General features: G+C 33.8%; 1 protein-coding gene across 2 annotated transcripts in view; it reads right to left on the reverse strand.

Annotated features, from left to right (window-relative positions):
* Positions 1 to 3,106: 3,106 nt before the first annotated feature.
* Positions 3,107 to 16,683, reverse strand: part of homer1b (homer scaffold protein 1b) — a 57,535-nt gene continuing 43,958 nt past the window's right edge. For both annotated transcript variants that reach the window (XM_056458504.1, XM_056458503.1), the window contains 4 exons: positions 15,644 to 15,800; positions 12,991 to 13,101; positions 12,799 to 12,879; positions 3,107 to 4,325 (listed from right to left, as the gene is read on the reverse strand). In XM_056458504.1, the coding sequence (XP_056314479.1) occupies positions 4,137 to 4,325; positions 12,799 to 12,879; positions 12,991 to 13,101; positions 15,644 to 15,800 (538 nt within the window). In that variant the 3' untranslated portion in view covers positions 3,107 to 4,136. The remainder of the gene's footprint in view (positions 4,326 to 12,798; positions 12,880 to 12,990; positions 13,102 to 15,643; positions 15,801 to 16,683) is intronic.

Here is a 16,683-nt window from a genome sequence, read left to right on the forward strand (position 1 = left end):
ACAGTTTACTCTAGTTGAAAGTATTTATTAGTTTGTCAGTTCACTATATTTAATACTACAGTTTGCTGTAGCATTCATTAACAAACTATTTTAAATACCATAATATATACAGTATAATACACTTTACTGTAGTATGGTTCAAAAACACTATAGTATTTACTATAAATTACTGTAGTATTTTTTTCATGTGGGTTGGGTTTTGATGACAGATTCTCTTAGCACTGCTAAAATGTATTTTTTTAAACTAAGTTAAGCCGTGAGCTGTTTTTAACTAAATTCATTTCTTTCATTAGGAGCTTTTTATGTTGCGGCCTTTTTATACTTATTTGCGATAAAAAAATAAGTTAAGAATTAAAAAAATCTAATTATTGAATTTATGAGTTTAAAATGTTACATTATCCTAATGTGTTTTCTTTTTGTGACCAAGACCAGTTATTTTGCATCAATGTAATTTGCGGAATTAATTAAACTTTTAAAAGGTGTCACTGAGGCAGAAACAGCAAAATATCAATATTTGCAGATATACCTGATTAATCAGCTGTCAGTTTTGGTTAAGAAATATATATATATATATATATATATATATATATATATATATATATATATATATATATATATATATATATATATATATATATATAGTTAGCTGACCTCCAGACTTGATCATTATGTTTGCTCCTGTGAACCGCTCCACGGTTGATTTACTCATCTGAATGCAGCTGGTCTTGACTTGTGATCCAACATATGTTCCTTGGCTTCTCCAGTGTACTTTATGCAGTACTCTAGCTATTATCATTAGAACAGCACTGCCTCTAGGGCACAAGCAGAACTGTACAGCTAAATAAATGACATTAATTCTGTTATAGTACAGCTTTCAACCACAAAGTGTCGCTGTAGACAAACTGAAGACTTTTACTTGCACTGCTGTGATGTGCTAGTGTGCTAAACGCTATTGAGGCTACATTGTAAAGCGAATGGAAAGATTTATATTGATAAGCAGTGCTTTAAACAGTGTAAAACAATCAAGTTTATAATTAAGACAAATGCTCAAAGAGAAGCTTAAAATGTGCTAAAAATTAGCTTAAAACGGCTAAAATCTGCGAGGCCCTAAAGTGTCCACTCATGAAAAATAGTAGGCCTTTGTACTGTATGAGTTTCAGAGATGGAAAGTCATATATTAATATAGTCACAATGTATGTAATTTAAGAAATTGGCAATAGAGTTCAAGGTCATTAAAACGCACATGGAGATTATATTAATTTACATTAAGCAAGGAATTAGCATGGACAGAGGGGACGTGTCCCCACCACAGATTATTAAAATGTCCCCACCAATAATTTAATCGCATTTAAAATAAAATAACGCTTTGTCGAATTTTTCCAGACATGATTACTGTGCAAGACTCAGGTGAGAAATGTACATAAGCAGTTACATTTTAAAGAAAAGTGTCAGTCAGTTGAAGTCAAGTTCCCTACAAGTCCACCATAATAGTAACCATGGATGTGCAATTAAAAAAAAATTAGTTTCGATTTTGGCCTCCACAACGATTATGAAAAAACAACAATCGAGATAAAACGGTCACTGTGTCAAATGCCTTTCCCTTTCCAGAAGTCTGTATTCATTCCTTGTCAAAGTAAAATCATGTAAATTTACTTTTGCACCATAAGACATGCTTGATATAATGTACTTTTTATTACTGATTGTATTCGATTTATTTATTTGTTAAAGTTTTTTTAAAAGTGCGGAATAGAACGTGCTGTTCTGTTTGCACGCTCAGAGAAGGAAAAGAACCTGGACATGTAAAGTCATCTTTTAGCTTAAAGTGCATAAATGGCAATATTATACTTGCAAAAAATGTGTTCAGATGCGGTGGTAAGTGATTATGCAAAAACAATGAAAGTCTTTATTAAACTACCTTTTTGCCAGACAATTCTTTCCCCACCAATATCAAAAGCAAATCTACGCTTGACATTAAGTATTTATTATTGCAGTTGTTTTTATTTATTTACTTTTTATAGTCTTTTCAAAGCTTTAACCGCATAATTCAGGTTAGAAACCGTAATAAAATAATCCCTATCCATAATATTGCTTTAAACGTTACTCAAATGAAATTTGAAGGCTCATTTATTCATTTTCTTTTTGGCTTAGTCCCTTGATTAATCAGGGCTAGCTACAGCGAGATGAACCACCAACTTATCCAGCAAATGTTTTGTGTAGGGGATGCCCTTCCCAACACTGGGAAACAACCCTCTTTCACACACATACACTACAGCCAATCTAGCTTATTTAATTCAACTACAGCACATGTCTTTTGACTGTGGGGGAAACCGGAGCACCTGTACCCACGCAAATACGAGAGAACATGCAAACTCCACACAGAAATGCCAACAGACCCAGCCAGGGCTTAAACCAGCGACCTTCTTGCTGTAAAGCAATCGTTCTATCCACTTCGCCACCATGACGCCTTTAAATTTGACAGCTTTTCTTGATTATAGTTATTATAGGAAAACTAAAACAAAACAAAAAAACATCAAAAATGAAATAAAAAAATATTATATTACACCTTTGACTAAATTTGATGCACTAAATGAACTAAAACTGAAAAAGGTGTAAAAAGAAGTAGATGGAAAAATAATAATACAAATCCTAAAGAAAACAATGGAGTTTAAACACTTTGAACTTGAAGCCCTAAAATTATATTTACAGTTGAAGTCAGAATTATTATTTTTTTCATTTTAAATATTTCCCAAATGATGTTTAACAGAGCAAGGAAATTTTCAGTAATAAAATCAGTTATTATAAATGAGTTATTAAAACTATTATGTTTAGAAATGTGTTGAAAAAATCTTCTCTCCGTTAAACAAAAGTTGGGGGAAAAAATAAACAGGGGGGCTAATAATTCAGGGGGGTGGGGGGGCAATAATTCTGACTTCAACTGTGTATATTTTAAAAATCTAATAGTTGTATCTCAGTGAGAGTAAAATAACACTGGTCTTAATGTGACTTGCTGTGTGAGAGAAAATAATTCATCATAAAATGATTATAAAACCTCGATGAGTCACACTAATCTTCTCTCTGTTCATTTCTAAAGAACAACATGGTGAGATATCTTTAAATAGTCTTTATTAACATCGGGAAATCGAAAACAGAATTTTCCCCACATATAAATACAATCGTACTGACAGTGATCTATGTACCGTAACAGCCATCAGCAGGATGGACCTTTTAAATATTACAATAATAGCGTTATTGAAAATCGTAAGGAATCGAATACATAATTGCATTTGGTAAGTTAACAAACAAAAGGAAGATCCTCGTCTTCAAGAAAAAATCCTGAAAAATGTATAGATACGGGATATAATAAGGCCAATACGATCCAAAAGCAATACACTGATCGCTGGAGAAATCCGAAAGTTGACCGTAAATTTGTCCTTTCGAGCATTTGAGTACCTGACGGATGCATTGAGGTGGCTCACACTAATCTGCCATACAGACGCTCACACTAATATTGCTCGGTGTATATTACAGGCCTAAAGCGTTTACGCCACATCTACATCTCAGCATCTGCTAAATGTCAAGAGCTTTTTGAGTCAGCGGTTGAGTATCCTGAAACTTTGACTGACTGAACATTGAGGCAGTTTCCATGAAGGGGAAGAGGCGAGCCAATAACGTTTGGCTACAACATATGGCTCTGAATATCCAGTCTTAAAATGCGACTGAAGATCCAGTCAGTGTAATTCATGTAAGTGTCCTCAGCAGCATAAGAAACGTCCATTTTACGCCAACAGCCAGGCACACGAAACCAGCACCGTTAAAGAGTAGGAGCCTATCTGCAGCCATAGTCTTTGCAGGCTGCCTATTTTGGGGAGGGAAATTCAAGGAAACATCGAGAAATAAAGAAAATGTAGTGTTTGTAACAATAAAACTCGGCCGGTTAGCAGTGGCACTGAAGAGAATAAACCTACCTCAAAAAAACTAAAATACAAAATCAAGTGCAACCAAAGGTTAATCATTCCATGTAAGTGAGTGAAGGAGAGTCCGACTGTGAAAGTCAGACTCTCTCTGAGCCTGAATTGGACATTGTATGGTTTTTATTTATTTATTTTTTCATAAAAATGTCTGCTTGAGATGCGAGTCTAGCTGTCTTCGATGAGTTTGGCTAGGTTGTCTCTCAGCTCGGTCAGCTCGAAGATCTTTCCATCCAGGATCTCCAGCAGGGTTTTGAGGTTCTTGCGCAGGTTCTCCTGGTCCACCTGACTGGACTCCAGGCGCTGCTCCAGGTCAGACAACTGTTCCTCCAGTTCCTTGTTCCGCATATCTGTGTCCTGGAACACACACATTTACATTTAGCCATTTAGCAGACACTTTTGTCCAAAGTGGCTTACAATTAATGAGGCATTCAGAGATTCATGAAGAAGAGGCAATACACACAAGAACTGCTAATTATAGAAAGAAACTGTAAGTGCTCAGAGGATTAAGTGCAAGAGTTAGGAGAGGAGAGTGTTTTTTACACTCACTGGTGTGAAGCACACTTCTTAAATGCACATTTGAATTTTTTATTACATTTTTTTTAGCTATTTAGTGATCATAAGTAAGTGTCTGGTGCAAATGTACAAAACTTGTGGAAGTGTCGGTTAAAGTATCAGACAATGAATATGTTTTACGGTTGTTATGTGGTGTGGCACACAACACAAAACATATGTGGGTGTTTAATACACTACAGCTATAACAAATTCACAAATTTGGTCTCAAAAAGAGGACATTTCATTTATGAACTTGAATTTTCACCAACATTACTCTAGTCTTTAGTATTTTTTCAAATAAAAATCTTACTGACTGACCTATAAACAGTGTTCATGAATGAGTACACCCTCACAGATCTCTCTATTAAATTTATATTTTCTATAGCATACTTTACAATAGTATATAATGATAATAATAATAATAATAATAATAATAATAATAATAATAATAATAATAATAATAATTATTATTATTATTTATTTTTTTTTTTTATTATTGTCACAGTGGTGACCACCGATCAATAAAAGGACTAAGCTAAAGGAAAATGAATGAATGAATGAATGAATGAATGAATGAATGAATGAATAATTAATTAGTCAAAGCCAAAACTAGAACTAATCAAAAATAAAAACTTAAGATCAGAGTCCAAAAATTGTACACAAATTAATATGTTGGGGAAAAACGCAAAATAAAATTTTAATAAGCAGAAATTGAAGGAAACATAAAGTAAATAAATAAAAATTAGTTGTAAATGTTGAAGTTTGTAATTCCTAAAGATGTTAGGTGACTCTTCATTTTAATGGATATACTGTAAACGTTTAATAAAACTGTTTTGTTAAAAAGCACCAATAAATATTGGCTATATTTACTGAAAATAAATGGATAAAAATATAAATTTCCAAAACTCATTTATGCTGAGCAATATACAATTATGAAAAAAGAGAGATCACTTGACAATTTCTCTGGATTTACAGGAATATTTTTGGGTTTGAGTAAAATGTTCACATTAATGTTGCAATAATTCAAAATATATGTTCAAAGTATATACTGCACAATATATCAAAAACATCGAAATATCAAGAATGTGCATATCACAATATACAGTTGAAGTTAGAATTATTAGCCCCTCTTTGAATTTTTTTTTGTTTTTTAAATATTTCCCAAATGATGTTTAACAGAGCAAAGAAATTTTCACAGTATATCTGATAATATTTTTTCTCTGGAGAAAGTCTTATTTGTTTTCTTTCAGGTACAATAAAAGCAGCTTTTCATTTTTTAAAAAACATTTTAAGGTGAAAATTATTAGCCCCCTTTAAGCTATATATTTTAAAAAGTCAGAACAAACCATCGTTATACAATAACTTCCCTAATTACTCTAACCTGCCTAGTTAATTAACCTAGTGAAGCCTTAAAATGTCACTTTAAGCTGTATAGAAGTGTCTTGAAAAATATCTAGTCAAATATTTTTTACTGTCATCATGGCAAAAATAAAATAAATCAGCTATTAGAAATGAGTTATTAAAACTATTATGTTTAGAAATGTGTTGAAAAAATATTCTCTCCGTTAAACAGAAATTGGGGAAAAAAATAAACAGGGGGGCTAATAATTCAGGGGGACTAATAATTCTGATTTCAACTGTACATAACGCAATGGTTTGTAATAAATGAGTGATTTAATGCAAAATGATCTGTGTGTTAGCACAACCTCTGAAAGACTTTTCAGCACATCAGGTAATGTAGCACGTCAATGCACAAAACCAAGCAGATGGACATGCTGGTTTTCTGGACAAAAATCGGTAACTATTTTAGTCTGGATGCTGAAATATGAGCAAGCTATCAAGCCGTGTTAAGAAGTAAACAGTTACTCCACTTTGTTTTAAGTGTTTTGTTTTCCTGATTGTTCCCAGGTTGTTAAATCTACATATGGTGGAGAAAAGTGGGGTAGAGATATTTATCTTATATTTTTTGTTTACGTTGTTAAATAGTCTGTAGTGCTTACCTTTCCCTGAAATATTGTAAAACATTTGTTGGCTATAACGTCTAAAAAATATATACAGTTGAAGTCAGAATTATTAGCCCCCCTGTTTATCTTCCCCCTATTTTCTGTTTAACAGAGAGAGGATTTTTTTCAACATTTCTAAACATAATAGTTTTAATAAGTCATTACTATCAACTGAATTCTTTTATCTTTGCCATGATGACAGTAAATAATATTTTCCTAGATATTTTTCATGACACTTCTATATGACTTAAAGTGACATTTAAAGGCTTAACTAGGTTAATTAGGTTAACTAGGCAGGTTAGGGTAATTAGGCAAGTTATTGTATAACGATGGTTTGTTCTGAAGACAATAAAAAATAGCTTAAAGGGGCTAATAATATTGACCTTTAAATGTTTATTAAAAAATTTAAAACTGCTTTTATTCTAGCCAAAATAAAACAAATAAGACTTCCTCCAGAAGAAAAAATATTATCAGACATACTGTGAAAATTTCCTTGCTCTGTTAAACATCATTTGGGAAATATTTAAAAAAGAAAATATATAATATAATGATTCTGACTTCAACTTGCATATTAATAATCACATTTAGCATGCCCTAATGGCATAAACATATGTTATGTATCAACATATGTCTGTGAAGACCTACACTGTAAAAAAACAACAACTTTGATTTCAATGGATAAAAATACATGTAAAAATGCTATAGTGAAAATCTATAACCTGGTTAGCAAGTTTACTTAATATTTACAGTGAATAACCATAAATCAATTTTCCCAGAAAGCCCTGAATGACACTTTTTTGTTGACATTACTATGGTTCTTAGTTTATTTTTCTCATGAGCTATGTACATTAGAGTTTTATATTGCATCTAAATGTTGAGAAATATTGCTTAATATGAGCATTGGTTTATGTCTTTCTCATCAACATACACTTTTGGTTGTGTTTTCGTTTGTATATATGATTTGTAGATATTACTACTTCACAACATCATTGTATTTACACTTTAAATTAATGAAATACAGTAGTTTACCATAAATATTAAAAATTGTGCTTTATTTTTAACTTTAAAATACTGGCAACCACAGCTGTCGTTTTTTATTGTACATTTTACATATTTTTTTACAGTAATGATTGTTAAAATTCCCTCCCATAATTTAGATTTCTTTTATTAGAAAAAAAGCAATTGATCAAAATCACAAATATTTTGGTTGTAATTTAAAGTCAGCATTATTCCACCAAATATTACTTCCTAACACTTTTAAATAAAAATATTAGTATTGGTTGTCTAAAAATCAATAGAACATGGTAATTTTATATTTAATTCAGAGAAGCTCAAATAAATTATATTATTTTTTATTTGAAATTTGGAAGATATTTCATTAGTGGTTTACAAAACAACAACAAAAAAAGTAGTTTTAATCAAAGACATAACTATAACATTTTAAATCCAGAGAAACTGAGACATTTCAAGTGGTCTCTTAATTTTTCCATAACTGTATTTGGACTACCATTGGGTTTCCTTAGTTTTACATAAATAAATAGTTAACAATAAGTAACTAGATATTAAAGTTTGAGGACAAACTTTATGGTGGCTTGAAAAGCCGAGTCTGAATTAGCATGTTACTAGCATGAATTAGCAAGTAACTAGCATGATTCTAACATAAATTAGCATGTAACTAGCATGATTCTAGCATGAATTAGCATGTTACTAGCATGTTTCTAGCATGAATTAGCATGATTCTAGCATGAATTAGCATGTTACTAGCATGTTTCTAGCATGTTTCTAGCATGTTACTAGCATGTTTCTAGCATGAATAAGCATATTACTAGCATGATTCTAGCATGAATTAGCATGTTACTAGCATGTTTCTAGCATGAATTAGCATGTTACTAGCATGTTATTAGCATGATTCTAGCATGAATTAGCATGTTTCTAGCATGAACTAGCATGTTATTAGCATGATTCTAGCATGAATTAGCATGTTACTAGCATGATTCTAGCATGAATTAGCATGTTACTAGCATGATTCTAGCATGAATTAGCATGTTACTAGCATGTTTCTAGCACGAATTAGCATGTTACTAGCATGTTTCTAGCATGATTTAGCATGATATTAGCATGATTCTAGCATGAATTAGCATGTTTCTAGCATGAATTAGCATGTTATTAGCATGATTCTAGCATGAATTAGCATGTTACTAGCATTATTCTAGCATGAATTAGCATGTTATTAGCATGATTCTAGCATGAATTAGCATGTTACTAGCATGATTCTAGCATGAATTAGGATGTTACTAGCATGAATTAGCATGTTACTAGCATGATTCTAGCATGAATTAGCATGTTATTAGCATGATTCTAGCATGAATTAGCGTGTTACTAGCATGATTCTAGCATGAATTAGCATGTTACTAGCATGTTTCTAGCATTAATTAGCATGTTACTAGCATGTTTCTAGCATGAATTAGCATGTTATTAGCATGATTCTAGCATGAATTAGCATGTTACTAGCATGATTCTAGCATGAATTAGCATGTTACTAGCATGTTTCTAGCATGAATTAGCATGTTACTAGCATGATTCTAGCATGAATTAGCATGTTACTAGCATGATTCTAGCATGAATTAGCATTTTACTAGCATGATTCTAGCATGAATTAGCATGTTACTAACATGATTCTAGCATGGATTAGCATGTTACTAGCATGTTTCTAGCATGAATTAGTATGTTACTAGCATGTTTCTAGCATGAATTAGCATGTTACTAGCATGATTCTAGCATGAATTAGCATGTTACTAGCATGTTTCTAGCATGAATTAGCATGTTACTAGCATGATTCTAGCATGAATTAGCATGTTACTAGCATGATTCTAGCATGAATTAGCATGTTATTAGCATGATTCTAGCATAAATTAGCATGTTACTAGCATGATTCTAGCATGTTACTAGCATGTTTCTAGCATGAATTAGCATGTTATTAGCATGTTTCTAGCATGAAATAGCATGTTGTTAGCATGTTTCTAGCATGAATTAGCATGTAACTAGCATGATTCTAGCATTAATTAGCATATAACTAGCATGTTACTAGCATGATTCTAGCATGAGTCAGCTTGTTTCTAGCATGAATTAGCATGTTGTTAGCATGATTCTAGCATGAATTAGCATGTTACTAGCATGACTAGCATGTCACTATCGTGTTGCTAGTACCTTTCCTTCAAGATTAGCATGTCAGTAGGATGTTAAAACTGTTAGCGTGTGTTAGAATAGCTAGTCACAGTCTCTGGGACAGTTGCTAGGGTGCTGAAATTGGTTGCTAGGGAGTGGCTAGTAAGTTTAAAGGTAATCAGTGATTGGCTGCTGGCTAGACTGAGTTGAATGAGGCCAGACTCTAGTCTGTAGGACAGTCTGATGCAGAGTTATGAGCTCACAAAGGATGATCCAATGTTAAGTAAATGGGAGTCTTTTACAATGGAAGTCTATGGGACAGTTGCTAGGGTGCTGTAAGTGGTTGCTAGGGAGTGGCTAGTAAGTTAAAAAGTCATCAGTTATTGGCTGCTGGCTAGACTGAGTTAAATGAGTCCAGTTAGAAATCTGTAGGACAGTCTGATGCAGAGTTATGAGCTCACAAAGTTTGACCCAATGTTAAGTCAATGGGACTTTTGGGTTTTTTCTGGGTCGTTTTTCGGAAAACCCAAGGTCGGATCAGTTAGAAAAGATATAGCAACCCGAGTCAGACCAGTTCGAAGGTTTGACGAAAGTTTGAAGTATGTAGCTTGAAAGGCCTAGGAGGAGATACACTTAGAAATTAGTCTCAGAATAAGAAGAAGAAGAAGAAGAAGAAGAAGAAGAAGAAGAAGAATAACTAGATATTAAAGTTTGAGGACAAACTTTATGGTGGCTTGAAAAGCCGAGTCTGAATTAGCATGTTACTAGCATGAATTAGCAAGTAACTAGCATTATTCTAACATAAATTAGCATGTAACTAGCATGATTCTAGCATGAATTAGCATGTTACTAGCATGTTTCTAGCATGAATTAGCATGATTCTAGCATGAATTAGCATGTTACTAGCATGATTCTAGCATGGATTAGCATGTAACTAGCATGATTCTAGCATGAATTAGCATGTTACTAGCATGATTCTAGCATGAATTAGCATGTTACTAGCATGATTCTAGCATGAATTAGCATGTTACTAGCATGATTCTAGCATGAATTAGCATGTTATTAGCATGATTCTAGCATGTTACTAGCATGATTCTAGCATGAATTAGCATGTTACTAGCATGATTCTAGCATGAATAAGCATGTTACTAGCATGTTTCTAGCATGAATTAGCATGTTACTAGCATGTTTCTAGCATGAATTAGCATGTTACTAGCATGATTCTAGCATGAATTAGCATGTTACTAGCATGTGTCTAGCATTAATTAGCATGTTACTAGCATGTTTCTAGCACGAATTAGCATGTTATTAGCATGATTCTAGCATGAATTAGCATGTTTCTAGCATGAATTAGCATGTTATTAGCATGATTCTAGCATGAATTAGCATGTTACTAGCATGTTTCTAGCATGAATTAGCATGTTACTAGCATGATTCTAGCATGAATTAGCATGTTACTAGCATGATTCTAGCATGAATTAGCATGTTATTAGCATGATTCTAGCATGAATTAGCATGTTACTAGCATGATTCTAGCATGAATTAGCATGTTACTAGCATGATTCTAGCATGAATTAGCATGTTATTAGCATGATTCTAGCATGAATTAGCATGTTACTAGCATGATTCTAGCATGAATTAGCATGTTACTAGCATGATTCTAGCATGAATTAGCATGTTACTAGCATGATTCCAGCATGTTACTAGCATGTTTCTAGCATGAATTAGCATGTTACTATCATGTTTCTAGCATGAATTAGCATGTTGTTAGCATGATTCTAGCATGAATTAGCATGTTTCTAGCATGAATTAGCATGTAACTAGCATGATTCTGGCATTAATTAGCATGTAACTAGCATGTTACTAGCATGATTCTAGCATGAATCAGCTTGTTTCTAGCAGGAATTAGCATGTTGTTAGCATGATTCTAGCATGAATTAGCATGTCACTAGCATAACTAGCATGTCACTATCGTGTTGCTAGCACCTTTCTAACAAGATTAGCATGTCAGTAGGAAGTTTAAACTGTTAGCATGTGTTAGAAAAGCTAGTCACAGTCTCTGGGACAGTTGCTAGGGTGCTGAAATTGGTTGCTAGGGAGTGGCTAGTAAGTTTAAAGGTAATCAGTGATTGGCTGCTGGCTAGACTGAGTTGAATGAGGCCAGACTCTAGTCTGTAAGACAGTCTGATGCAGAGTTATGAGCTCACAAAGGATGATCCAATGTTAAGTAAATGGGAGTCTTTTACAATGGAAGTCTATGGGACAGTTGCTAGGGTGCTGTAAGTGGTTGCTAGGGAGTGGCTAGTAAGTTAAAAAGTCATCAGTTATTGGCTGCTGGCTAGACTGAGTTAAATGAGTCCAGTAAGAAGTCTGTAGGACAGTCTGATGCAGAGTTATGAGCTCACAAAGTTTGACCCAATGTTAAGTCAATGGGACTTTTGGGATTTTTCTGGGTCGTTTTTCGGAAAACTCAAGGTCGGATCAGTTAGAAAAGATATAGCAACCCGAGTCAGACCAGTTTGAAGGTTTGACGAAAGTTTGAAGTATGTAGCTTGAAAGGCCTAGGAGGAGATACACTTAGAAATTAGTCTCAGAAGAATAAGAAGAAGAAGAAGAAGAAGAAGAAGAAGAATAAGTTTAAGATAGATAACAGTATGCTGGCTTTTCAAGCCACCATAATAAAACCTTAAAGACAGTCCTATTATCAGCTGAGGAAAAAAAGCTATATATGCTTTTGTTGAACCAATCTTATTGCATTAACTCATAGAAAAACTACATTACCCATGATGCTGTACGTACATAATGCAATTGTGTAATTTACAGTGCTTCGAAGGATTGTAGTTCTTTCCCTTCATAAAACATTTAATCTTTTCCTTTAACTTTGATTTTCATTTTCATACAATTTTTGCGAAATCAAATGTCATAATGTTATGATTGTCCTTCTAGCTCTTTTGGTTCATGGCTTATTACACTTTAACAAAGAAGTTTTTTGTCAATTTGAGAAAGTGATGGGAAGATTGATGGTTAGCGCTGCTAAAAAAGCGGACAGGTCCTGAAGCACTCTTTTTGTACATACAGCACTATGATCCTTCAAGGACAGTTCTTACTTCTAATTTTTTGGTGAGTTCATCTTTTTGAGCTTGAAGCTGCTTGGCGTTTTCTACTTCTTCTTTCAATCGCACCATTTCCTAAGAAAAACACAGCAGAAAGATGCATTCTTTCATAAAAATCTGAATAAAGGAAGCATGCAAAAATGAAAAAATTAAATGATATCACGACAATAAAAAAATAAACCATACCTCTTCCTTTGCCCTTAGAGTGCATTCCAGCTCCTCTATTGTTTGGTTCAGCTCCGTTTTCTGGGATTTGATCACGTTGGTTTGACTACTTTGACTTTCCAATTCTGAAACCTTCAGATCAAAAAAAAAAAGATCATACATTTATTTAGTTACAAAGATCAAACCTGAGGAGGAATTTGCTACAGAACTTTCTCATAGATCATGATATCTGGCTTCAATTAGTAGCATAAAAATTAATAATCTGCCTGCAACAGTATTAATAGACGGTTACCAATTTTGACAGGAAAGTTTGCTTAATTTGATTAAATTTGACAATAAACATTAAAGCAATTCCATGCAAATGTCACAAAGTTTTATGTGCAGACTTGTGTTTTACAGTACTGTAAAAATTCTCAAAAAAGTCTCTGACTTTTCGAACAATGATTTACCAAAATCACACAAGTGCCAATTTCAAATCTGTCACATCCATAAAGAAACTTTTTCCTCATAAATGCAAAAATGTAAAATGAAAATCAATCATTTTTGTTCTACACTACCTGACAAAAGTCTTGTCACCTATCCAAGTTTTAGGAACAACAAATAATAGCTTGAATTCTAGTTGATCATTTGGTATCAGAAGTGGCTTATTTGAAAGGCAAAGGCCTGTAGATTACGCTTATTTGACCAAAATAAAATATGATCATGCCTTGATATTGAATTATTTCATTAGGACAGTAAGGTCTGACTTTGCTTAGACAAAAGTCTTGTCACTTAACAGAAATAAAATACAGTATAGAATATAAAGCCATGGTGCAGTAGAAAAAGAATGAACATTGTGCAGGACTCCCATGAGCTTGGAGGACTGCATCCATATATCTCTGCAATGACTCAAATAACTTATTAATAAAGTTATCTGGAATGGCAAAGAAAGCGTTCTTGCAGGACTCCCAGAGTTCATCAAGATTCTTTGGATTCATCTTCAATGCCTCCTGGTTCATTTTACCCCAGACATGCACAATAATGGTCATGTCAGGTGACTGGGCTGGCCAATCCTGGAGCACCTTGACCTTCTTTGCTTTTCAGGAAGCACTGCTGAGGAATCTGCCCTCTCCTGTGGTTTGAAATGTAGTGGGCAGCACAAATGTCTTAAAACCTCCAGCTGTTTTTTAGCCATCCACTCTGCTGATCTGTCGCACGCCCCCACACCGAATGTAACCCCAAACCATGATTTTCCTTCACTAAACTTGACTGATTTCTCCAAGAATCTTGAGTCCATGCGGGTTCCAATAGGTCTTCAGCAGTATTATGCAGTTCAACAGATGATTCATCGGAAAAAATCTACCTTCTAATGATCAACTTGAAGTCAAGTTATTATTTGTTGAACTGGGATCGATGACAAGACTTTTGTCAGGTAGTGTATAGTGGGACAGTTTTCATCTTTTTGATAAGAATAATTTCTTTTGTTTAATTTACAGAATTTACAGAATTTCTACAAAGTTTTTGTATACTGTAAACGTGAATACTTTTTTGGTCACGTCCATAAAGTATGTTTATTTTCCTCATTTAAAATATAAAAGATGTTTACAGAATGCTATATTTCTGATCCCATCACTCTGTGTTTTTTTTTTTTTTTTTTTTGAAAATATAAACAGATATTTCTATATAAACAGATAAACTAGATTAAAGACCTATCTGTTTAGTAAAACATACACTCAGTGCACCACTTAGTGGGTTTCCACACAGGTTTCTGCATCTTGTTTATATACACTATGAACAGCAGCTACACTAATTATTCTCTTTATTCTCCATTTCCACCTGGGGATACTCTTCCCAAGGCCCTCAGACTATGCAGAGTCACTGATTCGATCCATGACCAACGACGAGATTATCCCAAGGTTTCCATATCCTGGACCAGGCTGTATCCTGAGCAGCGTGGTGGTCATGGAGGAGTGGAACATGAGACTGATTCCTGTGATGCTCCAGAGACAGACGAGTCTTCGCTGAGGCCAGCTTCCAGCTTCCGCCGCTGAGACTGCAGCTCTGCACAAGAAGTTTGGCCAGCGGAGAAATTAAAATGGTCATGTCCAACTGAGTCTGGTTTCTCACAAGGTTTTTTTTCTTCACTTCGCCAATTAGTGAAGTTTTTTTCCTTCTCCACTGTCGCCACTGGCTTGCATGGTTTGGGATCTGTAGAGCTGCGCATCGTTGGATTTGCTCTTCAGTGTTTGGACTCTCAGTAGTGATTTTAAAACACACTGAACTGAGCTAAACTGAACTTAAACAATACAAACTGAACTACACTGTTCCAATTTACTTTGACCTTTTATGTAAAGCTGCTTTGACACAATCTACATTGTAATAGCGCTATACAAATAAAAGTGAATTGAATGAATTGAATATTTCAATATAATGTTAACATATACTTTCTTTGTAGGTATGTTTTAAGATTTTACTCCAAATGTCACATCCATAACGCTGGAATTGCTCATCAGCATTTAAAAACCAAAAGTCTTTTGAAATCTTTCCTTTAATATCAAGCATTTTGTGAGTGAGAAGAACGCCAGCAATTCCGCCGTTGTCACCGCAGTTCAAGATAAACGAAGATCTGTCTAGATGTACTGAACCCCAGGATATGTCATAATCAACTGATAAAGGTCAAGCATCTCCTACTCACTCGTTTGTGTAGCCTTTCAGCCTCCTCCTGATAAGCGGCGAGCTGCTGTTTCCATTGTTTGACATTGGCTGTAGACTCCAGCAGAGCAGCTGTGAGCTTAGCATTGTTGCTCTTTAGCGCTGCTAGCTCTGCCTCCCAGTGTTTGTTGGTAGTTGGGCTGTAAAAAAAATTTAAAAACATTACAGTCAAAGTCAAAAGACATACAACTATCATTGATTGGTATCCTTGACTAAGGATTCAGTTAAAGCCTATGGAAGACAAATCCTTAGCCAAAACAACATAATGCTAACGCTCCAGCTTTATTAGTACACAAGAAGATGAGACATTTTTATTCAGGATGATAAAGAGAGGCTTTTCACTATCCTGATTAAACTGCTATTGTAGAAAAATGACTTAATATTTTAGTAATCAACATCACAATGGATAAACTTTAACAGAGAAGCCACAGACAATTTTATGACAGGCAGGATACAATGTACAGCATTTCTCCTTCCTTTAAGGTCACTTAATATTGCACCCACAACTCAGAAAGCCAATGGACATTAAGGCTATAATTTGATTAGTTATGAAAGGCACTTATAATCCAAGCTGTCATGCTTTTCACAATGGTAGAGCCACAGACCATTACATCTCCAAAATTCAGACCAATTTCTAAATAAAATGATAGCTATGAAGTATGATTTCATGTATACACCCTCACTAGCTTTGATATTGTTTGCATTTCATTTAGCAGACACCATATTTTTTCATAAAATAAACAACTATCATATAAGATGTATGGACTACCAAAATATATGACTGTTAATTAAATAAATTAGTAATTAATTATTATTTTAATGTTTTTTACAGTACAGAATAAAACAGCAATGATTACATGTTTTATTGAACTTTAATAAAATATTACACTACCATTCAAAGGTTGCTGGATAATATTTTTAAAGATAATTAATATATTCAAACGTTTATTCAGCAAGGGTATTAAATTGAGCAGAAGTGACAGTTGAGATGTTTATAATTTTACAAAACTATTCATTTGAATC

This window comes from Danio aesculapii, chromosome 5, assembly GCF_903798145.1.
Source record: "Danio aesculapii chromosome 5, fDanAes4.1, whole genome shotgun sequence".
NCBI lineage: Eukaryota > Metazoa > Chordata > Actinopteri > Cypriniformes > Danionidae > Danio > Danio aesculapii.